Raw genomic sequence first — 24,694 nt, 5'->3', positions numbered from 1 at the left:
TTTTATCATAGATAGCCAAAATTTACCCTTTAAATTCATAAATGTTAGTTTTTTTTTTTTTTTTTAATAATAAATATAAAGGCTTTTATGGTGAAAAAAAATGGTGGCAAAATGTGCAACCACTCCGAGCCAAGACCTGTTTGCAGATAAAGCTCTCCCCAAAAGGTGTTTTTCACATGCTTGAGTTACGAACGTTGGACCTCACAAAGTATCCAGCTAACATTTGCTCAACTTGCAGGACTAGCCAGGATTTCCGCTAGACCAAACCCCTTGGTTATATAAAAGCTTTCAAATATAGCAAAAAATGCAACTGAAAAATACTTAAATGCCCTTAAATTTAAAAGCCAGATAAAAAGCTAAAAAACAAAACTAGTTCTTCCTTTTCTATGTTTTTCCTTCTTCATTTCTTTAACATGATTGGAATTAGGAATTGAAATATACATGATAATATTGCTAACAGCTGCAGACTCTTTCTGCAGTAACCAACATATAGGCAAGCAAATCAAACATAAGCTTTAAACTTTCTCATATAGCCTACCACACTTTGTTTGCAAAAAAAATAAAATAAAATAAAAAAGCCTGCCAGTTTTAGAGAGAAAAAACTTCAAAACGACGACGTTTCTTGTTAACCATTACACTAATGCCCCATCATAAACAGCAGCAGCTTTAGCTGTCTCTGTCCGTCGTCATTTACTCAACAAAGCTGAAGGCTAAAATTGAGTCTCCTTTTGGTCCCGTAAGGTAATTTCTGGGTTTCCTTTATCATTTTCTGCTTCACAGTCTGTTGCATTGAAAATCTGTCATCTCTCTCGGTTGCTAATTGATTTTTTTGCTAAGTGTATCTAAGCACCGATTTCAATTTCCTTTATACATAATAAAAATTAAAATAAAATAAAACGAGTAGAATATTGTCTTCTCCACTGCCCTCTGTATTAATCCCAGTACAAGTCAAGCTCTAGTTCTATGATTATCCTCAGTAGTTTTATACAATTCTTGTTTGATGGTTTTAGCTTTAAGGAGAAACGGGTGTTCTTTATGCCCTTCCCTCCATTTGACTTTTTTGATATCAGGATCAGTCATTAGGAAAAACCCATTCCTGGAAAGCATTCTAAGAAGAAATTTATTTCTTGTGTGAGCCACGTTTTGACACTCTAGGCCTCCATGAAAGAGTATTGATGGAGCATAATCTTTAATTTTATGTGTGTTTTTTTAATTTCATTTCCTAATCAAAGTTTGTTTGGGGCCTCCTTATCCGGATCTTAGTAGTACTGGATTTTTGAGTTGACCATAATCTTCCTTTTCGTCTTCCATCTCTGTTCCTTCCTCGTTCTTTCTCTTCTATTTCTCTCCTTTTAAGTTTTGTGTATTTGGTTGGGTGCATTCCAAGAACCAGTTGGCCATTGTCCATCCAAGTGTGATAGGTTGGTAGGTTGGATGTAATCACATAATTCATGAACCACTGAATCATCCAATTGTGAATTTTTTATCTCTGGATTAGTACGTTATTTGGCTGATCCGTTTAACGGGTTCTGTGACAAAGCATTTTGCCATCGGATGAGAAGTAGTGCAAGTGGCTGATAAGCTATGGCTTAGTGATGTAGCAAGGTGGGCTTGATAAGTGAGTTGTGGCCAAGGAGGGTGTTTGGGTGAGGAACTCAGGTGATCATATAATCAAGTACATTATAGAACGGTCTTCATAAATCAAGGGTGAGAAAGGAAGAAATTGAACAGGAGGAAACTAGAATAAGATCAACTTGAATGAACTGGAAATTGCAATTGCAGATGTGGGTTCCATTTCACAACAAAATTTTCTGATGTTCTGATTATTGACAGGTCAGAGCGGGTGCATTTAGAAATTTGAAGAGGTAATCCTAGTCATTGGCCCTGTTGAAGAATTAGAATCTTGAGGCATGGACTCTGAGATGGTAGTGCATGAAGGTGGGTGCCATTGCAAGAAAGTACGATGGCGAGTGCAAGCGCCTACCGGAGTTGTGGCTTGGAGTTGCAACTGTTCGAATTGCTCTATGAGGGGCAACACTCATTTTATTGTCCCTGCTGACAGATTTGAGCTTTTGGGTGATTCTGAACAGTTTCTTACTACTTACAGCTTCGGTACTCATACGGCAAAGCATAAGTTTTGTAAGGTTTGTGGGATAACTTCATTTTATTATCCACGCTCCAACCCCGATGGCGTTTCCATCACATTTACGTGTGTTGATCCTGGAACACTAACCCATATTGAGGTTAAGTATTATGATGGGAAAAATTGGGAAACCTCACACAATCAAACAGGAATTGCTTCTCAGTCGAAGGGTTGAAGAAATGATTCATGTTGGTGATATCAAATTAGCATTAGCAACAAATAGAAACAACTTCTATAGTGTGGAAGTTGATGTTCGTCATTGTGTTGCTTGCTCCTAAGAGTTAATCAAAGGCATCGTGTATCTACCGCTTTTACAATCATGTATCCGAAACCATGACTTGTGTGTAATGCTTCCTTCTAGTTTTTGCATTTTTTTTGTTTTGTTTTTGTTCTTTGGCCAAACTCTTATGTCCATTTTTAAATATTCCATTTTTAGTGTAAGAAAAGTAAAAATTAGTAAAAACTCCCTATAAGAGCACATCCACCCTAAAGGGCAAGGGCAAGGCAAAGGCAAGGCAAGGTTTGTCACTATTCATGTGAATAGTGGCAGTCCTTGACTTTTTTGTTTTCACCCCAAAGGGCAAGGGCAAGGGGCAATTATTATTCACTTTAATTTATTTTCTATTTTTTATATTTAAACCATTAATTTTGATAAGCTTTTCAGATAAGATTTTCGGTTGCCATGTGTCACTACTTATTATAAAATTCTTACCTAAAATTTCAGATGACATTTTCAAATAAAATTTTGGAATTAATAAGATTTTCAGTTGCCACGTGACCATATTTTGTTATGACATTCAGATGTCAAATTTCAAATTAGATTTTCGATTGCCACGTGTCGATATTTATTATAAAATTTTAATCTCAGATTTCAGATAAGATTTTTACCCTCTAAAATTGCGCCACATGTCATATCTATCTTATAAATCGCTCTATAAAACTACACCCTCAACTTAGACCTCACACACCATATCTTCTCTATTCTTTCATTTCTCATATTTTATAAAACACATTCTACTCTCAATGTCTAACCTGAGGAGGGTGTTGGAGAGGCAACAACGAGAAGATGAAGAAATCAGGCATAGATGTGCTGAAGAAGATCGTGAGTTGGGTGAAGAGGAGGAAGAAGTTGTTTTAGCGGTGGGTATGCTCAATCAATCAAGGCCCTCTCCTGCCCGGGTATGCCTTGCATGCTGGACTTGCCCTAACTTAGAAATTTATTATTCTTAGGCCGTAAATGGGGTACTATAACCCAGAAATGGAGGGCTTAAAGCTATTTTTAAAAAAAAAAAGAAAAAAAAGAGAGGACTTAAAGCTAAACAACAAAGGGGAGCCAAATTTTGGAAACAATGCACGTTTATGGGACAGAATTATGTTGATCTCCGCCATGTTTGGAAGCTAAACTTTGTTGTTGTATGGAAATGGAATGGAAGAGGGAATAGGATCATTGGCTTCACCTGCAACTCGCAAAAGCATAATTGACAAAGTCACAACCACAACAACTACCAACATACTATTTCTATCCATCTCTCCTTAGGGTTTCTTTTTTTCTTACTTGGAAGTTGGATAACAACTCAAGCTTTTATAGAAGACTTATGATGTACTTTTAACGCACTGTAAAGATATATTTGGTTTTTGTTGTTGTTGTTGTTATTTTCTGTTAGTTTACTTTAGGTTTATAACCAGTAACTAGTGAGCCTAATGTACAACCTATCTTACTATTAGTAGTTTAGTACACCTCCACCCTCTCCCTCAATCGTTTGTACTAAAAAATAATTTAATACACTTGATATATGTGTGTATTCTTATGAACTACATGTATAATATTAGTAATATTACCCTCAATACATCACTACTTTGTCTCTTATAAACTAGGTTTTTTTTCACAAAGAAAGTTTTTGTTTTTTAGTACAAGCAATTGGGGGATGGGGGTTTACACAATTATTCATTGGGTGTCTCGGGTTTTGAATCTCTACCCACATAAGTGAACATGGAAGAGCTCAACCAACGAAGTAATATTCTAAACTACTTTATTGTATGGACGGAGATATCGAACTCAAGTGCAAGTGAGCAGACACACACACCTTAGCCAACTGACTTAACCCACATTTATAGACTAATACTATTAATTAGTACTAGTTATTCTAATATAATATATATGTATTACAATTAGTACATCAAAACTAATATTTGCATTGGAACTAGTGAGTCTAGTGTAGTACAATAAAAGTTGGAATTTACCAAATTATTGAATGCATGATTAGATGCAGATCCCTTTCCCGCGTGTGCTTGAGGGAAATTTTGTCCGACTACTCCGAACTGTATGTCATTGGCCGGAGAATTTGTGCTCTCAGCACAACAAAACCATTTCTTACTCCCAAAAGAAAAGAAAAAACCTATTTTTTTCAAAATATTTTTCGGTTTTAAATTATCCGATTTTCAGCTTCTAAAATGCAGTTAACAAATTAAAATGTTGATTTGGTTTTCATCATACCAAGGGGCTGCCCTAGAAAGAGAGATGGGATCATTGGCTTGCAAGTGAACTTGCAAAAAATTGAATAAAACAAATTAGTGAACAAAATCATTACCACCAAATGACTCCATTTGAAAAGAGCTTTGACTTGCAAACCAGTGGTCTCATATTCGAACCTCACATACGGTATAAATATGAAACCAAAGAAGTTCATATACTAAATGATTGTTAATTATTAGTTTACCCTTAGAGCCCGTCTCATCCGCCAACTAAAGACTTGGCCATGTCCGGGGGTTAAATCATTGTTGGAACAAAGATATGAACTAGGTAAAAAGAAATAGTACACTACCTTCTACATGGGTATCTCATAGCCTTTAGCCCCCATTGGGAACTTTTTATAGCCAAAAGGTGGTGTTTTTTTGGGCTTATTACTGCTAAAAGCCTAAAATAAACACACCATATATATATAATACACCAAAGGCCAGCTCAATACAGAACAAAAGAAAAAGAAAACAACCGGAAAAAAGAGCCACAGCAGAAGCTCACATCAGAAAAGCCCCATTGAAATCCTTTCCATATGGAGACATTTAATAAATGAAAAATTAAGAAAAAACCACCCTCCTAGTTGCATTAGTTTATACTTTATAGATATTAATTTGCTAGTTTCAACATATCCAAAGTAGATATTAATCGGCCACTATATAATACTTTAATTTATTTTGTTTAATATATATAGTATATTTATTCAATAATATGTGAGAATTATTTCTATAATACATGAAATTTGTGTCTTATTGAAAATTTTGTAAAAAAATACTTGTATTAAACATGAGAAATACATACTTACATGTACAATACGAGTACTGTATGTTTGCTTTTTTTTTAAAAATGTGAATTTTACCGAGGCTTTAAAACGTGTAAAGAACACGGATATATTTTTGAAAAATACGTACGTACGTGTATAATAGAGTATTAAACATGAAAGTGCTAAATTCTTTCCATAATGGTGGAAAAATACTCTCCTTCATAGGAGTGCAAGAATACAAGCACAACTTTCGCTAAGAATCTAAAACGGATTAAAATAAACAAGAAAAAAGCTACAAAATTTGAAAATTGGAATCCATGTAGAACTAGCTTACAGCAAAGCAAGAAATTAGAGATGATAGCAAGGCTCAATAGAGGTTATTAGAGACCAACAACAAACCTAATAAGAAGGCTCATATGGACAGCACCTAGCCTTTTCTTAATATATAGAACTTGATTCAATAAATTGTCTAAGTTCGCGTATGAAGAACCATCAGGACTGATGGCCTTCTCTGCTAGTTTCTTCCACTCCATAGCCTTAGTTCTCATTTTCTCACCCGTCTCTCCCTCCACTAACTCTTTAATGAGCTTCTCTACTTGGTCTCTCTTGGCATCATTATTGATATCCAAGCCAATGCCCCATTCATTGCAAGTATAGACACAATTTATTCGCTGTTCGGCAAAGAATGGCCAACAAAGCATAGGAACTCCTGCAGAAAGACTCTCAATGGTTGAGTTCCAACCACTGTATGTTAAGAATCTTCCCATTGATGGGTGGCTAAGGACTTGCTCTTGTGGGCACCAGCTTGCTACCAAACCTCTTCCCTTAGTTTCAGCTACAAACTCAGGTGGCAAAATCGCCGATTCACCAACTACCAGATCAGGTCTAACTACCCAGAAGAAGGGAAGCTTGCTATTTGCAAGTCCCCAACAAAACTCAATAAGATCTTCTGATTTTATGACCACTATGCTGCCAAAGTTAACATAAACAACTGAGTTTGGCGCCTTAGCATTGAACCATTGGACAGACTCAATAAGATCTTCTTATTAAAAAAATGCTATCAATGAATGAAATTTTTTGGTAGATTGGAGAGACTAGTCAGCTAGTGGACTTTGGATCATGTAACTAAACGATAACTCAGAATCTATGTAGTTGAACGTAAATTTAAATGTATGTTCTGTTGTGGGTGTTGATGAGCAAGCTTGCCAGTTGGTGCATGAACATTTGTGAGGTAATATAAGAGTCAGAAGGTATGTACTGTAATGCAGAAACTTGTCTTTCAAATGAGACACGCAACATGTAGAAGATGGACTAAATTTTAGATCAATACTAAACTTGATTTTCGTGATTTTGGTATATTAATTAGACAACGAGAGACAGAGAAACAAGAAGACTCAAACACAACTAACATGCAATACACCATTAAAAACAGAACCAGCTTATTACACCCAATCCACACACTATAAAGTATGCATACAGAGTGTCATGCTTACATTTCAACAGTTGATAGGTACTAAAAGAAATGGAGTACACTTTCAAACTCAGAGAGAATAGAAAGAACTTCAAACTCAAAGATTGATGATGCTTTAACAATAACTTGGAGTGATCCTTGAACTCCTTTGATGTGAAACTGAGACCTGCATTGCATCTCACAGAACTTCAACATGACAACTCTCTGAACCACATTCAAAATTTTTAAATTTTTAAATGCGGTATAGCCGAGCGGCTATACTTTTTAAATATATTCGAATATTTTAAACTTATAGCCGCACGGCTATACTCTTTAAATATATTTCAAACAAACATGAAGCTTGCACTCGCAGAGGACGGAGCTTACACTCGCAAAGACTATTTTCAATCTCTATGTGATACTGTGGACGGTGGTAAAGACTTCTATTTACTTGGTTTTGATTTTGAGAGCTATTTAGAGGCTCAGGTAATTATTTCTGTTCACTTGGCAGTCCCAACCCAAAGCATATATATGCATTTTGAGTTTGGTGTTGTATAACTTACTATGGTGCGTGGGATTTGAATCTATATGACTATAGGCTGCTGCTGATAAAGCATTTGCATATTCAAATAAGTGGACTCAGATGAGCATCCTTAGCACAGCCGGGTCAGGGAGATTTAGCAGCGAAAGAACAATCCAAGACTACGCGGAGAAGAATTGGGGAATTAAACCATGCAGATTCCCTTCTGATGGCTAGCTCACCCTCACCCTCACCCTCATCCACACCCCAGTAGCAACATTTTACAGATTTGAATGGAAGGTATCGGAAGGAATTTAAATTCTCATTTCCCAATATCGCTTGTATAAAAAAAATAATTGAAGAAATAATTGTAGACCAATGAGCTAAAGTGGTATTTTAGCCCTAAACCCTAAAATGATATGACAAAATTGTATATTTAAAGAGTATAGCCGGTCGGCTGTACTTTCTAAATACATTCGAATATTTTAAAAGTATAGCCGTCCGGCTATACTCTTTAAATACTAATATATTTGAATATTTAAGAGTATAGCCGCCCGGCTAAACGCTTTAAATATATTCGAAACGAACACGAAGCTTGCACCTCGCTCGCAGAGGAAAGATTGCAGTCACAGCCATTTCGCTTCTCCGTCAACTCAAGCTTCGATTTCTTCGGTTTCGGCTGCTTCGTCCTCCGGGTTCAGCACCCCAAAAAGACCCAACCCGCCTAGGAGGCCCGCCCAGCCGCCTAGCTCTCGCCTAGCCGCCTAGCCACCAGCCTAGGCGCCTAGCGCCCGCCTAGCCGCCTAGCCACCCGCCTAGGCCCATTTTTGGAACGCTGCGACTGACTGAAAGTCTGAAACCCGAAATTGAAAAAATTTAGCTGCAAATTTGAGCATGTCATAATTGGATTAATTGGCTATATTTCAGGGGAAGAAATGTACTGGATACCCAGGGATTAAGGCTCGTGTGGTTTCGTCAGGGGGGATGTTTGTGGAAGAGGATATATATATGTGTACTCCCTGGAGGTAAAGCTCCAGAGTTTTTGGCACTAAATGAGGATGTTATTGTACTAGTGAAACAATTTATGGAAGCCAGGAAACCAGTTGCATCCATCTGCCATGGCCTGGAAATTTTAGTTGCTGCTGGTGTTCTGCAGGTATGGTTCTTAAAGAAAAAACATATTTCCTACCCGCATTTAGTGGTTAAACGTTTGTCACTAAAACATTAATATAATGCTACTTATTAAAGAAAAAGTAAAACATATTGAAATACTTTATCGATTGTACTTGAAAAGGGATTATAAAAAAAAATAAAAAAAATAAAAAAAAGGTTACATCTAGTGCTTTGTATTTTGGTTCTGTTGAGCTGATCTGTTGTGACCTATTAACCTCTCAATTGTAAATAAATATTGGGAAGAGGGAGGTGAGTACTCTTTAAAATCGCAAACGAGATGATATTTTTTCTGTTTCTTATTATTAGTGGTTAATGTACTTATTTTCTGATTAGGCACTTTTTAGCATGTCATAATTGGTTTAATTGGCTATATTTCAGGGGAAGAAATGTACCGGATACCCAAGTAATATATGTAATTCCATAAACGAATAAGAGAATAAAAGAGAAAGAAACGTAGTCAGAAACCCCGTGTAATTCAATAAAAGAATAAGAGCATATGTTAAGGTGATGTGTGTATCTGTGAGGGAACATTGTTGCTCTGGTTCTGCTCTATATGTACCAATTGTGGATGGAACTTAACTATGTAATGTTGTTGATTATGATTTTTTATGGAAATCCTTGAATCTGCTTTCAGATCTAGCGTTTACATTCCTAGTTTAATGATTAAAATCTATCCTTATTTCGAAAAAGAGAGGCTCCGGAGGATGCAAATGATCCCACCATAATAAGATGCCTTCACTGTTGAAAATTGGCCCAAATTGTATTGTTAATTGTGTAAGGGCCACTTTATTATTGTTGTTTGCTAGCTTTCTTCATTTGTCATGCCGTGGGCTTTTCAAATGGGGAAATGACGGCACAAGCCATCTTTGTTAAAAGGCTGGAGACAAAGAGATGGAGTGGGTTCCAGCACTTGAGTGATCTACACCTACAGCAATTGGAATTTAACTTGGTGGGCATCTGCGGCTAACTTTGTGTAAAAGCTTTGGGCATTTCCTTTGTAGGTGGCTGCCATTATGGGAAAGAAAACTTTCTTTCTTTGTTCATTGGCCACATTGTTGGTCTGTGCACCGTGAGAGAGAGAGAGAGAGAGAGAGAGAGAGAGAGAGAGAGAGAGAGAGGTAGAAGTATTATTGCTACTACTTTTGACTCTTGGGTTCTTTGAGAAGCCAATAAAGAGGGACTTCGCTGGAGGTAGAAGTATTATTGCTACTACTTTTGACTCTTGGGTTCTTTGAGAAGCCAATAAAGAGGGACTTCGCTGGCAGCAGTGGATGTGTGTGCAGGTGTGCCGTACTGTGCCGCGCCAAGGACATGAGAAAGAGGAGCATCTGGCTTCTTTTCCAATGCTGGTGGTTGTGCTCTTTTGGTGCATTAATGTTCTGTGTCTTGTGGAGGACTTTGAACGTGCTCAAGACAATTTGCAGAGTTTCTTCATGCATGCAGCTGTTGGACCAAACTCTTTAGTTATTTAAAGAAGGCTTGGCATACATATAGAAAGTGTGTGGGCAGCATGCCTCACCAATTGGAGGTGCCGTGGGCACCATTGCTCAGATAGGCTAAAACAGAAGTGAGAGACACTTCCACATAGAGAGAAACACTAGAGAGCATCACCATGATGGTGGAGATAAACTCCTCTTCGGCTACACAAGATGTATGTATTAGATTCATAACACTTTTTGTGTGCGGATAGAACGGTAAGTAGGTCGGAACACAATACCGGTATAAATATTGTAGAAGAGTAATGATCATAATATAGATCTCCATCAGGGGTTATGCCTGTGGGAAGTGAAGTACTTTAACTTACAATGTTCCAGCAAAGCTGGTACTAAGATGAGTCAGATCATCTGGTAGAAGCCTTGCCAGCCCAAAATCTGCAATTTTTGGCTGGAAACTGTCAACCAAAAGACTATTGCAGATTTTGGGCTGGAAACTATCATCCAAAAGAATATTGCTGGTTTTTATATCTCTATGAATGATGCATACATGAAACTCCTCATGTAAATAGGCAAGACCCCTAGCTGTACCCAGGATTATGTCGTTTAGTTGTTTCCAGTTGAGAGAGCCTCTTATATATATGTATACATGGTTAGAGCAGCAGCTAATTGAATAATAGTATATATGCAAGAGGAAATGCAACTTCGAATTCTGTGGTTGTGGCAGCCTCGGGCTTTCTTGAAAGTTTAAAATAGAGAAAAACTCCAACAATGAGAATAAGAGGACCTACACCTCCAATAATGATGGCTTTCTTTCTTGAATTGCCTCCTGCAAGATAATATATGAAAAACATTACTTCAAAATTAAAGACAAAGTACTTTACTAGTACACATAGAATTGTTAGGAACATCAAATCTGTTCACCAAATGATGTAGTAGATAACAATATTTCATCTATCCAAATTTGAATTCATGTAAAAGCCTAGCTAGCTTAATTATATATTTCTAAAAAATTTACATATAACGATGACACATCTTTTAGTGAACAAATTTAATGATTATATGATAAAAATTTATTCTTTAGCCTCATTACATCTCTTGAGCACTGTCAATTGGTCTTTTCCATGCTCTGTAATCAAGCACACTCAATCATATTGACGATTGAATGCTTACTTCACTTGAATTTGTAAACCCAAAACAAGAAATTTGTCTCAAAGATTGAAGTGCTTACAATTCTCACATATGGGATTATGTTGCCTCCTCTAAAATTTGGAATCTGTTGAGACTGGAAATTAGTTTGTCAAGTTTACGAATGAACATATTAAATAAACAAAATTGCATTAGTGCCCTCGTCTCTAAGTGAAAATAATCAGATAATGGGCTACCTAGGTTTTCTGAATCGTGATCTATGTTTAATTTACAAATCTTCAAATGCTACATGTCTTTCTGGTCCCCTTTGTTTTAATATGTTTTTTGGTTTTCTGTATTTTTTTAAAGATCTTCTAAAGAGTATAGCCGCGTATAGCCGACCGGCTATACTTTTACGATATTATAATTTTGGAGTTTAGCCGCGCGGCTATATGTTTACGATATTTTTTTTATGGTGTATTACCGTGCGGCTGTACTTTTAAAATGTTATATTTATAGCATATAGCCGCGCGGCTATACTGTTTAGATCTTCTATTTTGGATTATAGCCGAGCGGCGATACTGTTGGAATATCATGGGATTACAATATCACAATAAAGGGAAACTAAATCACAGAGATTGGAGTTGCTGATTTTGTGCTGATTCGATGCCATCTCTATTACAAACAAGGACGCAAAATCCTCAATAACAATCCAAAATCATATAACAAAATTGAGATTATAAATTTTGGAATTTAAAGTCCAAGCATGATATGGTAGATATGGGAGCTGCTACAATGAGGGAGATGTGAGTGTGGGGTTTTGAGTGAGGGGTTCAATCCAACCATCCAACCATCCAACCATCCAATCATTAAAAAAGTTTAAGTTCAAAATTTCCTTTATATTATTGGATAGTGATATTGAACCCCTCGCCCACAACCCCTCATTATAGCATTTCTGTGGTAGATATACATATATAACGTAGATTCCATAAAATTTTAGATATACATATATAATGTAGATTCCATAAAATTTTAACTTCTTACGCTTTTTAACATCAACTAAAATGCTAGAGTAAAATTAATTTTGTGTGGGAAATTAAACATGTTTAACCGAAAAGACAATACAGATAATCGGTGGATTTATTTGTTCTATAACTCACTATCTATATGTAGTTGATCGTAAATTTAAATGTACGTTCTGTTGTGGGTGTTGATGAGCAAGCTTGCCAGTTGGTGCATGAACATTTGTGAGGTAAAAAAAGAGTTAGAAAGTATGTATTGTGATGCAGAAACTTGTCTTTCAAATGAGACACGCAACATGTAGAAGATGGACTAAATTTTAGATCAATACTAAACTTTATTTTTGTGATTTTGGTATATTAATTAGACAACGAGAGACAGAGAAACAAGAAGACTCAAACACAACTAACAAGCAATACACCATTAAAAACAGAACCAACTTATTACACCCAATCCACACACTATAATGTATGCATACAGAGTGTCATGCTCACATTTCAATAGTTGATAGGTACTAAAAGAAATGGAGTACACTTTCAAACTCAGAGAGAATAGAAAGAACTTCAAACTCAAAGATTGATGATGCTTTAACAATAACTTGGAGAGATCCTTGAACTCCTTTGATGTGAAACTGAGACCTGCATTGCATCTCATAGAACTTCAACATGATGTGTAGGTTACGACGTGTACTGTGAAGAGTAGTCATCAAATGATAAATCCCCAAAATATTTTTGCATGTAATTGTTAACATGTCACCCATATGGATCCGAGATTGGTTGACATTGCCCATAAACAAAATCATTTGAAGATTGAGTCTCATATTCTTTCTATGAGTAACTCGATTCCATCCCAAAAGGCATGGGATATGAAGGGTAGGGGAAGGGTTGGAGGAAAAGTATAAGTGGCAAGGAGTTCGAATCCGCCTGTGCGCGTGCATAAGCCTTTTCATTATTTTTTAATATATATATTTCATGTCCATATCACGATATTATCGATATTATCGCGATATATTGACCAAATGCTCATGATAATTGAAGGACAATACTGGCGCCGAATTTCCACTGATATTATCATTATACATACGATAAGTACACAAATACGTTCCAAAACATCCTCCTCCCCAAAAAACGATAATATCCCCCAATATTTCAGCGATATCATCGATATCTCAGTCCTTGATTACGAGTAACTAGTGAGTCTAATTTACAAACTCTCTTACCATTAATAGTTTAGTACACTTGGATATGTGTATGTATTTTTATGAACTACATGTAAGCATATTTGTAACACTACTTTTTTTTCTTATAAACTGCGTAGTATAAGAATTTTTATTCATTAATACTACTAATTAGTACTAGTAAGTCTTATATAATATATGCATCACAACTAGTACATCAAAACTAATACTTACATTTTGGGACTAGTGAGTGTAGTGTAACTCAATATGTACATATAATTTGGGACTAGTGAAAGTAATACCAGTACTAGATCAAAGTACATAGTGAAGAATTTGTGCTCCCACACTGTTAATGATACTCGTATGATAACACAATAAATATGTTTATACATTCTGTATGCAATACGTATTTGTATCTCTTTACATATATACAATAAACATTAGAAATATTAGTAACATTAGTAGTTTAGTTTTGTATTATATTCACTAATATTTTAATAACTACTTCGATATATTTTGGTAATAACCGGTAATTCAATATCTTTTTTTTTTGTTTCACCACAACAAATACACAATTTTTTTTTTCGGTTTCAAATTATTCGATTTTTAGATTCTAAAATGCAGTTACCAAATAAAAAAGTTTTGGTAGATATTAAGTTGATTCGGTTTTCACCATACCAAGGAGCACCCCTAGCAAGAGAGATGAGGTCATTCGCTTGCAAGTCAACTTGAAAAAAAAAAAATTTAGAAACAATAAAAAAAAATAGTGAACAAAATCATCACCACCAAATGACCAATATTTCCACCGATGAATACCTCCTTAGCATTTTTTTATATATATAAATAATTTGAACACCAATCCATAATTTATAGGCTTAGTTGCTCTAGTGCTCCTTAAAAGTATAGTCTAATCTTACATACCCACTGAAAATAAAAATGACTCATTTTACCCCCTTAATCGATTCTTTGTGTATGACTTTGCCCCTTAAAAAAACATTTTATTTTAAATGTATATTTTAATTAAGACTTATTTACTGTAACACTCCTTAAATCTACGTTCAAGTCCCATTTTGCCCCGCTAAAGTCCAAATAACCCACTTTATTCCATTGACTAGGGTTTTGTGTTTCAAATTGGCCCTTGCCGGCAATTCCATAGAATAATAACCCTTTAATTAATTTACAATAATTATATAAAATATGAACCATTTTCGAATGAAAAACGCAGGCGTGGAGCACCTTCCCGGGATCAATGATCTAGACTCTAGAGGGGAAATTCGGTTATGGTGGTACCCATTGTAAACTAATTGAAAACAATTGTCAAACTCTAAGTGCAGGTTGGACAAATACAACCTCAAACGCCTCATAAAAAAAACAAGGAAAAAAAATGGTTGGAGAAATCAAGATGTACTTGTTACACAAGCCTACTCTCACATATATTATTATTGAATATTGATTGATGAAATAATATTGAACTCTATCTGCCTTGGAGAAAAAGTCGCAAAACAAGTATAAAAGCTAACGTGGGCGCCCATTACCACCAAAATAAACCTAAGTGAAGGGAACAAGAGGCTTATCTATATCCGCACAAAAAACAGAGTCGGTCAGTCAAGAACAAGAAGTCAATTCATAAAACCCAATTTCCCTGATTTCACGTTCATACCCAAAAACCAAATGGCCACCGCAGTTGAATTGCTCCCCAGAGAGTACGGCTATGTAGTCCTTGTTCTTGTTCTCTACACCTTTCTCAATTTCTGGATGGCTGGCAAAGTAGGCAAGGCCAGAAAAATGTATGTAAATGCAAAGCTTTTAAATTTCCAGAAATCTCTGTTAAAATCTGTGATTGAATTTGTTATGAATTGGGCAGGTACAAGGTGCCTTATCCGACCCTGTACGCTTCAGAATCTGACAACAAAGATGCAAAAGTTTTCAATTGTGTTCAGAGAGGCCACCAGAACTCTCTGGAATTGATGCCGTTGTTCTTTGTGCTTCTGTTATTGGGAGGTCTTAAACATCCTTGCATCTCAGCTGGCCTTGGTCTGCTCTATACTGTCACCCGCTATTTCTATTTCAAAGGCTACTCCACCGGCGACCCCCAGAACCGCCTTTCCGTCGGGTTTGCCCTACTTCTTTCTCCATTTTCAATCTTACCCATTTCCCAATTTCTACTCATTTAATCATTTTTAGCATATCTAGCATATGACATGATATGATAATTTTCTGGCTATTTTTCTCAGTACCATTTTTCAATCTTATTCGTGAAAAAAAAGGCTTGTAGTTCAAGTTGTTAATAACATTTGCCCCTACACCCGAGGTGCTAGTTTCGATTCCCCCATCCCCAACATCGCTTATATCAAACAATATATACTACAATTAGTACATTTTTCAAATATTTTATCAAATATATGTTATGTTGTGATATGCTAATCCGGACTGAACATGTTATGTTATGTTGTGAGATTGTTACTTTTGAATGAACTTAACATGTGTCATGTTATGTCATGAGATTGTTAATTTCCAACGAGAGCAGAATCAAATAAGATTTGATTGTATATATGCGCCGCCATCTTAATATGTTGAATTGAACTATTTGGAAATGGAAAATTTGCCTAAGGAATTCATTTTATATTTACTCTTTGTTTTTGTGATGATGACAGGAAGTACGGGTTCTTGGCTCTGTTGGGGCATATTGTGTGCACAATTTCCTTTGGGGTCACTCTTCTTCTCCGAGGATAAACAGAAGTACCAAAACCCTCATGGGCGTTTGGGGCTTGCCAGTGCCATCTCATATGCTGCTGCTAACTTTTGGTCCCATAGTTTGTTTTTTATTTTGTAGTGTTTGGCTTTTGAATAAGAAAGTGCAAGACATAGGAAGGAGGGTGTTTCCGTTTGTAGGTTTTCATGTCTTTATGTTTATGTCTGAATGAATTGCATAATTACTATCTCATTTTATTTTCTTGTACTCGTTACCTTTTGTTTTCTCTTCCTTTGGTTTTGTTGAACAAAGCACCGTACATACATGGTTGTAAAAACTAAACTTATTAAAACAAACAAAGATACATGACCAAGACCAAAACAAGAATAAATAAATTAAGTAAATAAGCAAAGGCTCAACAAGAGCAAACGAGAAGAAGAGCCACCCAAATGGCACAAACAGGACAGACAAACACATTCTGAATTACCGAGGAATTGGTGGAGTTTTGTTTGACATAAAACAAAAAACCCAAATGATGTAGCAAACCTAACAACAAGGCTTAACCAAGTTAGCTATAGCCGATGTGCTCTTCATTCTGCAACCGAGTTCGAATCCCCCTCCCCATAGTTTAGATTAAATTAAAGTAGAAATCCTTTGTATCAGAAACGGGTTATATACTCAAATGGTCCTCAAATTTGTACATGATTTACATTTTGGTCCATAAACTAAATTATTCGTTCAAATAGTCCATTAACTCTATATTATTCGGTCTATTGGTCCCACCGTCTAATTTTCTGTTAGATTTAACCAAATTTTAGGGTAAATATGACTTTTCATAATTAACAAATAAAAATAGGGTTAAAATACAAAATTAGAAAAAATTGAAGAAAAAGAGAAAAAAATTCATGAGACCCAAACCCAACGCCCCCTCCCTCCAATTTCTTCTTCCCCATTCCTCCACATACCCCTCCCCCCTTCTGTTTTCCCCCTCTCCTCTCCTTTCTCAGCCTCTCTCTCTCTCTCTCTCTCTCTCTCTCTCTCTTGGAAAACAAAAAATAAAAAATTCGAACATTATTTGCATCTGTAGGTTGGTTGTAATGATGAGTTTAGGGTTTGTGGGTGAAAATAGAATGGGGGAAGATGGGGGAAGGGGGGGGAGGGGTTTGTCGGGTGGGGATTCTGTTGTGGTGGAATCTGGGAGGGTGGGTTAGGTGTGGCTGAATTTTTGGGTGTCTTGAGAATATTTTTTCGTGGATGAGCGGTTGTTGTTGGGTAGGGAGGTGAGGGGTGGGTGGTTGTCTCTCAACAATGAAGGGAAATCGGGGGTAGAGGGTCTGGGTGGTTGTTAAGTTGGGGTTATGGGTTCGTTGGGAGGGGGGTATGTGGAAGATTTTTTTTCTTCTCTTTTTCTATAGTTGCTGGCTCGGGTGGAGGGTGGGGAGGCGCTGGGGTTCTGGGTTCATGGGGCCTGGGGTGGAGGGTGGTTGTGGGATGGGTTTGGGGTTTGGAGCTTGAGGGTGGTGGTCACAGGGGAATGGAGAGAGAGAGAGAGAGAGCTTTTTAGGCGCTTTTTACTTCATTTTTCAGTATTTATTTATTTTTAACGTTCGAAATGACCAAGTTACTCTCATATTTATTGGAAATATTGACATAATGTAACGGTAGGACTAATGGACCAAATAATATAGAGTTGATGGACCATTTGAGTAAATACTTTAATTTAGGGACCAAAATGTAAATCGAGTACAAGTTTGAGGACCGTTTGAGTAAATAACATTATCAGAAAAATTAACAAAGTAACAAGATTTGGTTATTCAACTTGCATCTTCTTCATAACAAGAAGCCCCTTTATATAGAGGAGCTTTGACTTGGGAAACAAGAAAACATATGAACACAACTACTCTTCTTTTGAACCAAGAAAACATATAACCCAGCTAATTTATAAAGAATTTTTCTCTTCATTTGCATTCTGATTTGGTTCATGTGTTGCATTCGAATTTGAGTAAAAATCTTCGGTGTCATATACTCAGTGAATATATACAACAAATGAATTGAAAAATCCCAAATTATATTTGCAAACAACAGTTGTACAGAAATAACTATTACATTGCATTACAGTGAAACAAAACCTAGAATAAATTTATTGGAAGTACTTCCAATGTTCCAGAAGCTTTGGCCAAACAGGGCCTTACACAACCCCATAAAAATAACAGGAGAAAACAGGTGAATCTGCAACTTTATTAGAGAATAACAAAAATCCACTGGTCACTTCTTCAACAGCACTGAACTGCATTGTGCCATTATCTTTGATGCTCTGGTGATCGAATCAGTCATATAGAAATTCTCAACGACAGTCCCAAACGGAGTCGAATCCAACTTTTGCTTGGACTCCGGCTTAATTGAAAATGAAAATGTAGCTGGCTCTCTCTCGTCTATTTGCAAAATGTTTGGTGCTACTGTCTTGATCCGGGATCGGATGGCCCCTAGTGTATCATATGGCAGCCGCACACCTGCAACCTCAGATAGAGCCCGAATTATCTTCCAGTCATCCCTGGCATCACCAACAGTCGGAACTGCAGGTACTGTTTGCTGAGAGCACCCTTCTGTATTTACATATGTCCCTTCCTTTTCACTGAATGCTGCTGCAGGAAGGATGACATTGGCACGATACACACCCCGGTCCCCATGATGCCCTTGATAAACCACAAATGCATCGCTTGGAACCTTCTCCAAGTTAACATCATCAGCTCCCATCAGGTAAACAAACTTTGCAGACTCAATGCTGTTTTCAGATTCTGGCACAAATCCAAGGTCAAGTGCTGCAGCCTGGGCAGCTTTGAGAAGCAGTACATTGACTCCATTCCAATCAGGCCTTACAACTTCAGCATATTTTGCAATGGTTTCAACAGCAGAAAAAATTGCATCCTTGTCTTTTCTCTCAAAGACCCCAGCACCAATAATGATGGCAGGGTTTTTGGCATTTGAGAGGACTGAGGAAAATGGGTGACGACGCTCGGCAATTTCTTGCAGTGTTTGAGGGCCTGTGCCAAGATGCTCGTGATCATAGTTGAAATCAGCCGCAGGGCCAATGTACCCAACCTTGGCATGGGTAGCTTGCACCGTCTTCCGGATTCTAGCATTAACAATAGCAGCTTCTACTCTTGGCTGGAAATATAATATGAAAGTATGAGTTCCTCAACAAAACCATATTTAAAAAACACTTTATCCACTCATCAACAAATACCCACTAAGCCACTACCCATTCATCCATCTTCAGCATGTAATACGAGCATGTAAGAGGCAGGTGAAAATCACTTAAGCTGGACTATAAAGATCATTAAGATTAAATTCCTAGAAACATACCTGGGTACCAACCAATAGAAAAGCATCCGCTTTCTCAAGGCCAGCAATGCTACTGTTCATAATATATCCAGATCGAAGATCAGCATCACGATTTGAACCATTTCCTTCACACCACACGTTGTTTGAACCCATTTTATTTAAGAAGTCTTTCAGTGCCATCATGGACTCAGCATCAGACAGCTGACCAGCAATCCCAACAATCTCCTCTGGTTTAACTTGATGAGCCATCTCAGCAACTACAGCAAGGGCATCACGCCAGCTCACAGGCTGAAAGCGCCCATCAGCACCACGAATCATGGGGTCATTTAACCTCTGCCTCTTCAAACCATCATAACAAAATCGAGTCTTGTCTGATATCCATTCTTCATTAATGTCCTGCAAGAGGTGGTAAGGAAATACATTATAGAAAGAAAAGAAAAAATTTAAGGTGAAGGATGACACCCAAATACTTTAAATTTCAGTGTCTTGATATATGGTGCTAGCGCATCCGAGTAGATTGGCAAATTTCACGACGTGCATGTCCTTAAACACTGACTTCCAAATAGGAAGTCACATGGCGTTAACAAATAAATCAACAATATGGGTTAACTTGCAAACTTAACTAGCATCAAGACTAAAGGCAAAATCAAAAGAAAATATATGGAGCCATGACATTTAAGATACACTCGGTACAACTGAGAAAGATCAAACATGACAGGTTCAGGCATTCAAGGTTAACATTACGAGACCAAACTGGGACAAGTTCCTCGACTTGGACTCAAGAGTAGATTGTGACTAAAATGTTTCAGAATGTCCAAACATAGCTCCTAAGAATTACTAAAATTTGAGTAGATTTAGTCAAAAGAGTACATAAGTCATGGCTGTCAAGTGGGCCGGTCAATAAGAGTCAGGTCAATCGACCAAACCACAAAAAAAGTTGATTACGTTAACTCTGCCTTTTGGAACGACGATCTGAAATCTCCAATAGTGCAAAGACAATATTGGATTCTCAGCCATTTGCATGCAGCCCATATTGGAGTCCCCAAACAAGTTGAAGCCCCTTTATCAGATGTTTATCCTTCATTTTTCACCTTCTCTCTCACCCTTCACAACAACAGCAAACCTCTAAGGCCCAACCACTCCATTGAACCTTGCATCTAGACGGTCCTCATCCTCTTATAGCAACCACTGTTTTATGGTCATGTTTAATGGTGATGATGGGAAGAGGGTGAGGTTTGACTTGTCAATTTGCAGAAAGGAAAAAGAAAAAAAAGTACCACTCATAGATGGTGTTAGTATTGAGGTGCTTACATCCACATGGCTTAATTTTATGGAATACCTAAGTTTTTCCCCTCAGCCACAGCCACTCCGTTGAATTTCAAATCTAGACACCACTGATCCTCTTCCATCAACTCCTGTTTTATGGTCGGATTTCATGGTGCCGTGCACTTGATTCATACTGACGGATAAGGGAAGCAAGTGAGGTTTTACTTTTCAATTTTCGGATTAAAAAAATGAATATTAACATGGCGTTAGTGCTGTGTGCCCTTGTCCATGTGGCTTGTTTTTTGGGAAAGCTGGATGTGCAAGACCTATGAAATGTGGATGGTTGTTCTTGCATTTATGGATACACATGTTAGGTTCACAGGGTCCATCATGATAGAAACTAACCTGTAACTATTTAGTTGTATCACACTTTGTTGGGAACGACTATACAATGATGGGGCCTTTTGTATCTTTAATCATGACCATGCAAAATAACGTTCTTTTTGTGACAGAATGTTGTAGTTATGCAGTGGCATTTTCTAAGCAGCAAATAAAAGAAACTATTAATGCTTTATTAGGAATTCGCTGACCTGTTTAATCTTCTCAGCTACCTTTGGCACTAGAGGAAATCAATATCCAACAAATTAACAAAGACTAATGTCAGCCATTAACTTCTATGCCATGAAAATGTTGGTGCATGTTGGTTTTTATGTATAAGAATCTTTTCTTTGTTCTTTGTTTGTATTTTTTTCGTTGTGCAATAAAATTGTCCCTTTTCCCAAAAGAAAAAAAAAATGCATATAATTGTATTGTAAAAATAAAATAACTCATCCAAAAGATAATACACATCAAAATAGTCCAATAAAAAATTACCTCATTTAACCGTGGAACGATGCGCAGGACTTCTGGGCCTCGGCTATCAATTCGAATGTTCGATCCAACAGCATCAGTAACATCAATGGTCTCTGTTCCCTTCAATTCCCAATTTCGAGCTTTAAATGCAAATGGTTTTGAGGTTAGAGCTCCCACTGGACAGATATCTATCACATTTCCCGAAAGTTCACTAGTCATAAGTTTTTCAACGTAAGTCCCAATTTCCTCTCCGCTGCCACGGCCTAACATGCCAAGGTCCTGAACCCCAGCAACCTCTGTTGCAAATCTGACACACCTGTTCAATCAAAAGTGCTCTTTATATCAGAAGCTTGCAACTATAATTAAATAAAAGTGTGTCTTAAAGTGTAGTTGAAGCAGTGACCACAAGATAAGAAAGAAACAAAAGCAAACATCCTGAACAACCCCTAGAAGACTTAAGATAACTTAATACTACAGGTGTGATAATAGAAATAAGGTGTTAGAGACACTGTCCTGCTAACTTGATAATACATTATATTATGGATATGCATGCAAACTTGGCTCAACAGCTTTCTAAAGAGCAGAACCATGACAAACAGCAAGTTAAGTAAAAACGAATTTGAAATGAACTATACAAAGATTCCGATAACTAGGCATTTCAACACTACATAACATTCTAGGTTTAAGACAGCCTCATTTCCTGTTTCAAACGCTAAGTACATATAGAATGCCGAAAGATAACTCAAATACACTTAAGGCCAATTAGGTTCTTATGGTTTCTAGAAGAGTTGATCTGGAGAAGACCACCACCATACACAACTTGCTGCTAAAATGTAGATGAATAGGATTGAAATAATTGGTCCGTCAATATCCACATGTCACTCACATCACAACATATGAACAAATTGCCTTGTCGATGATAGTTAGTAAGATATGGCATTATGTGGCTACAAGAATCCACGATCTACACAAACAACAAAATTACCTTACACATTCATGGGAGCAATGAAAAGCACAAAATCCGAATGTGAAAATAGGTACCAACTCACAGAAAATCATAATCTTCTTCAATTGGAATACCAGTCATGAGATTTCAGTATTGACAGCATCATTATCACAGGAAAATTTGATGGTTAAACTTATAAGATAATCCCATTGAGGGAAATTATTCTCACGTCTAATGCAGCAGAAAAACCGAGATACAATTAGAAGCAGGTCAATAAACTTAAACCCTATAAATTATATCATGTACATTTTGTTAATTTGAAAACTTATGATACCTAGAAGACAGATCATCGTGATACATGGATTTGGCATGACAATTTCATAACTTACTGTGAAATGTAATAACTAGGGTTAGACTAACAACATTCAAATATTGCATACTTCTACATGTTAAAATGCTACAGCATCGCAAAAATAATGTTCTCTCCAACCAAATAAAAATAAAAATCAATCAATCAATGTTAGTTTATCATGCTTTGTAATTAAATTCTTAACCAATAAAAAATGTTAGCAAAGAAAAAGTTAAATACAGCGTCATCTATCCTGTATTACAATCCACTAGGACTGGTGAATAAGTGGGTATGACAGGTAATGTTGGATCCTGACCTTGTACATTGAATACAACGAGTCATCACAGTCTTCACCAAAGGACCAAGATTCTTATCCACTACGGCTCTCTTCACTTCTGTGAAACGGCCGCGATCAGATCCAAAGGCCATAGACTGATCCTGCAGATCACATTCTCCACCCTGATCACAAATTGGACAATCCAATGGATGATTCATCAGCAAAAACTCCATCACCCCTTCTCGAGCCTTCTTGGCTATTGGAGTATCAGTCTTAATTTTCATGCCTAAAAAGAAAATTTAGTCAAGAAAACTGCAACTTTCAGCAAACATACATGAGGTCTACAGCGACCGAAAAATACCCCATCTTCAAACCATCGCATTGGTCAATTATTAAAAACTCAAATCAGAATAAACGAGGTTACAATAGAATCTAATAATCAGAGGCTCATAAAATCGTTCTCTACAGAACATCCGCGTCTAAAATATAATCACAATTCATATTATTATTTAGCAAAAATGTAAAAGAATCTACGTCCAAGAGAAAAAACTAATACATACGCATCCTCCCAATAGTCAAATTAAGATCACACACGAATAAGATTAGAAATTTGACAAGGAGGAAACTTTTCATAAACCATACGATACAGCTAAGAGGCCTTAATCATGCTCCATAAAAATCGAAATACACCCAAATAGTAGAGCCAAAACTGGGAATGGAGAAAATCCAAATATGGGAACTTCCAAAAGCAATGAACAGCTAACCAAAAAACTGGAAATGGAGAATAAAAGGGAATCCTAACCAGGCATAGCAGGCATGGCACAAGAGGCGACGGGCTTCGGCGACTTCTCAACTTCTACGAGACACATCCGGCAATTACCAGCGATCGATAACCGGCTGTGGTAGCAGAACCTAGGGATGTCAACGCCGGCGACCTCACAGGCCTGCAACACAGTGAATCCCTTGGGAATTTTGACCGGGTAACCATCGACGAAGACCTCGATGGCATCTTCCGGGTTGGGGAAGTGGACTCGGGCCCCGCCCAAGGGTGTCCGGGGAGGGAGATCAGCGGCGGGCTCGGGCTGGGCCGCGGCAGCAGATTGGTCGGCGTTCTGGAGCTCCGGAGTGGTTGAGACCGCTCTGTGGAAAGAGAAGAAGGGTCTAGGGTTTTGGGAGCTGAGGAGCCTTGACGCTGTGGGCCGCATGGCCCTCGAAGCAAGCGATCCCAACCCCATTTCTGTCGACAATAGCTCGCTCTCACAATGTGTATGATTTTTGTTGTTTTCAGAGGTCTAGAGATTTGAGCTCTGTGATCTACGAAGAAGACTGATAGAAATGGAAGATGTGGTTGTTGCGTTGCGACGTTGGAAAAGAAAAGCTCTTCCCAAAATAAAACAAGTGTCGTCGGATCAGTGGAGTGGGTCTGAAAGCCCACATTGAGGCCCCTTTTAGTATTCTAGAGCCCAACAAACTCGGTGGCGGATTGGTATGAAGAGTAGCTGGTCCTGAGTCGAGTTAATTTCAATACCCACCCACATAGTTGTAGTGCCTCTATGGGTATAAAAGGAAACCGTTAAGGAAGGTAGAATCGGATATTAAGGTACTAAATGCTCTTATAAAAACGATATTAAAGAAGGAAAAATCGAAC

General features: G+C 37.3%; 3 protein-coding genes and 1 pseudogene across 5 annotated transcripts; 2 read left to right on the top strand and 2 right to left on the bottom strand.

Moving 5' to 3' along the window:
* The first annotated feature begins 583 nt into the window (after positions 1–583).
* On the top strand, positions 584–2,524 carry LOC110771008 (carbon-sulfur lyase). 3 transcript variants are annotated; one of them, XM_088250300.1, is made up of 3 exons: positions 627–741; positions 1,541–1,659; positions 1,834–2,524. In XM_088250300.1, exon 3 carries the CDS (start codon positions 1,911–1,913, stop codon positions 2,316–2,318), a length of 408 nt encoding a protein of 135 aa, XP_088106426.1. In that variant the 5' UTR covers positions 627–741; positions 1,541–1,659; positions 1,834–1,910; the 3' UTR covers positions 2,319–2,524. The 3 variants fall into 3 exon arrangements, with proteins under 3 accessions (XP_021830925.2, XP_088106426.1, XP_088106425.1); XM_088250299.1 differs by having other exon boundaries at positions 1,541–1,707; XM_021975233.2 differs by lacking the exon at positions 1,541–1,659 and having other exon boundaries at positions 584–741.
* Positions 2,525–5,801: 3,277 nt separating this feature from the next.
* On the bottom strand, positions 5,802–6,908 carry LOC148295908 (7-deoxyloganetin glucosyltransferase pseudogene; annotated as a pseudogene).
* Positions 6,909–14,855: 7,947 nt separating this feature from the next.
* On the top strand, positions 14,856–16,281 carry LOC110771024 (microsomal glutathione s-transferase). The gene is made up of 3 exons (XM_021975259.2): positions 14,856–15,109; positions 15,187–15,435; positions 15,977–16,281. The coding sequence occupies exons 1-3, from the start codon at positions 14,994–14,996 to the stop codon at positions 16,053–16,055; spliced, it is 444 nt and encodes a 147-aa protein (XP_021830951.1). The 5' UTR covers positions 14,856–14,993; the 3' UTR covers positions 16,056–16,281.
* Positions 16,282–18,065: 1,784 nt separating this feature from the next.
* On the bottom strand, positions 18,066–24,423 carry EMB1467 (NADH-ubiquinone dehydrogenase). Its single transcript, XM_021975238.2, has 5 exons — positions 23,849–24,423; positions 23,086–23,332; positions 21,496–21,790; positions 19,378–19,752; positions 18,066–19,179 (listed from the first exon to the last, which is right to left on the bottom strand). Exons 1-5 carry the CDS (start codon positions 24,279–24,281, stop codon positions 18,280–18,282), a joined length of 2,250 nt encoding a protein of 749 aa, XP_021830930.2. The 5' UTR covers positions 24,282–24,423; the 3' UTR covers positions 18,066–18,279.
* Positions 24,424–24,694: the final 271 nt, after the last annotated feature.

Source organism: Prunus avium, chromosome 3 (assembly GCF_965620075.1).
Source record: "Prunus avium chromosome 3, drPruAviu1.hap1.1, whole genome shotgun sequence".
Lineage (NCBI taxonomy): Eukaryota > Viridiplantae > Streptophyta > Magnoliopsida > Rosales > Rosaceae > Prunus > Prunus avium.
The sequence above is the reverse complement of the archived record's forward strand: the minus strand, read 5'-3'. Positions and strand labels throughout refer to the sequence as shown.

Bases quoted from the DNA above. Each gene is read 5' to 3' on its own strand.
- LOC110771008 (XM_021975233.2), top strand. From the start codon at position 1,911: ATGGACTCTGAGATGGTAGTGCATGAAGGTGGGTGCCATTGCAAGAAA.
- LOC110771024 (XM_021975259.2), top strand. From the start codon at position 14,994: ATGGCCACCGCAGTTGAATTGCTCCCCAGAGAGTACGGCTATGTAGTC. The intron at 15,110-15,186 runs GTATGTAAATGC...TGAATTGGGCAG, and splicing joins GTAGGCAAGGCCAGAAAAAT to GTACAAGGTGCCTTATCCGA. The intron at 15,436-15,976 runs GTTTGCCCTACT...TGATGATGACAG, and splicing joins CAGAACCGCCTTTCCGTCGG to GAAGTACGGGTTCTTGGCTC.
- EMB1467 (XM_021975238.2), bottom strand. From the start codon at position 24,281: ATGGGGTTGGGATCGCTTGCTTCGAGGGCCATGCGGCCCACAGCGTCA. The intron at 21,791-23,085 runs GTCAGGATCCAA...TTGATTGAACAG, and splicing joins CGTTGTATTCAATGTACAAG to GTGTGTCAGATTTGCAACAG. The intron at 19,753-21,495 runs GTAATTTTTTAT...CACCTCTTGCAG, and splicing joins TCGTTCCACGGTTAAATGAG to GACATTAATGAAGAATGGAT.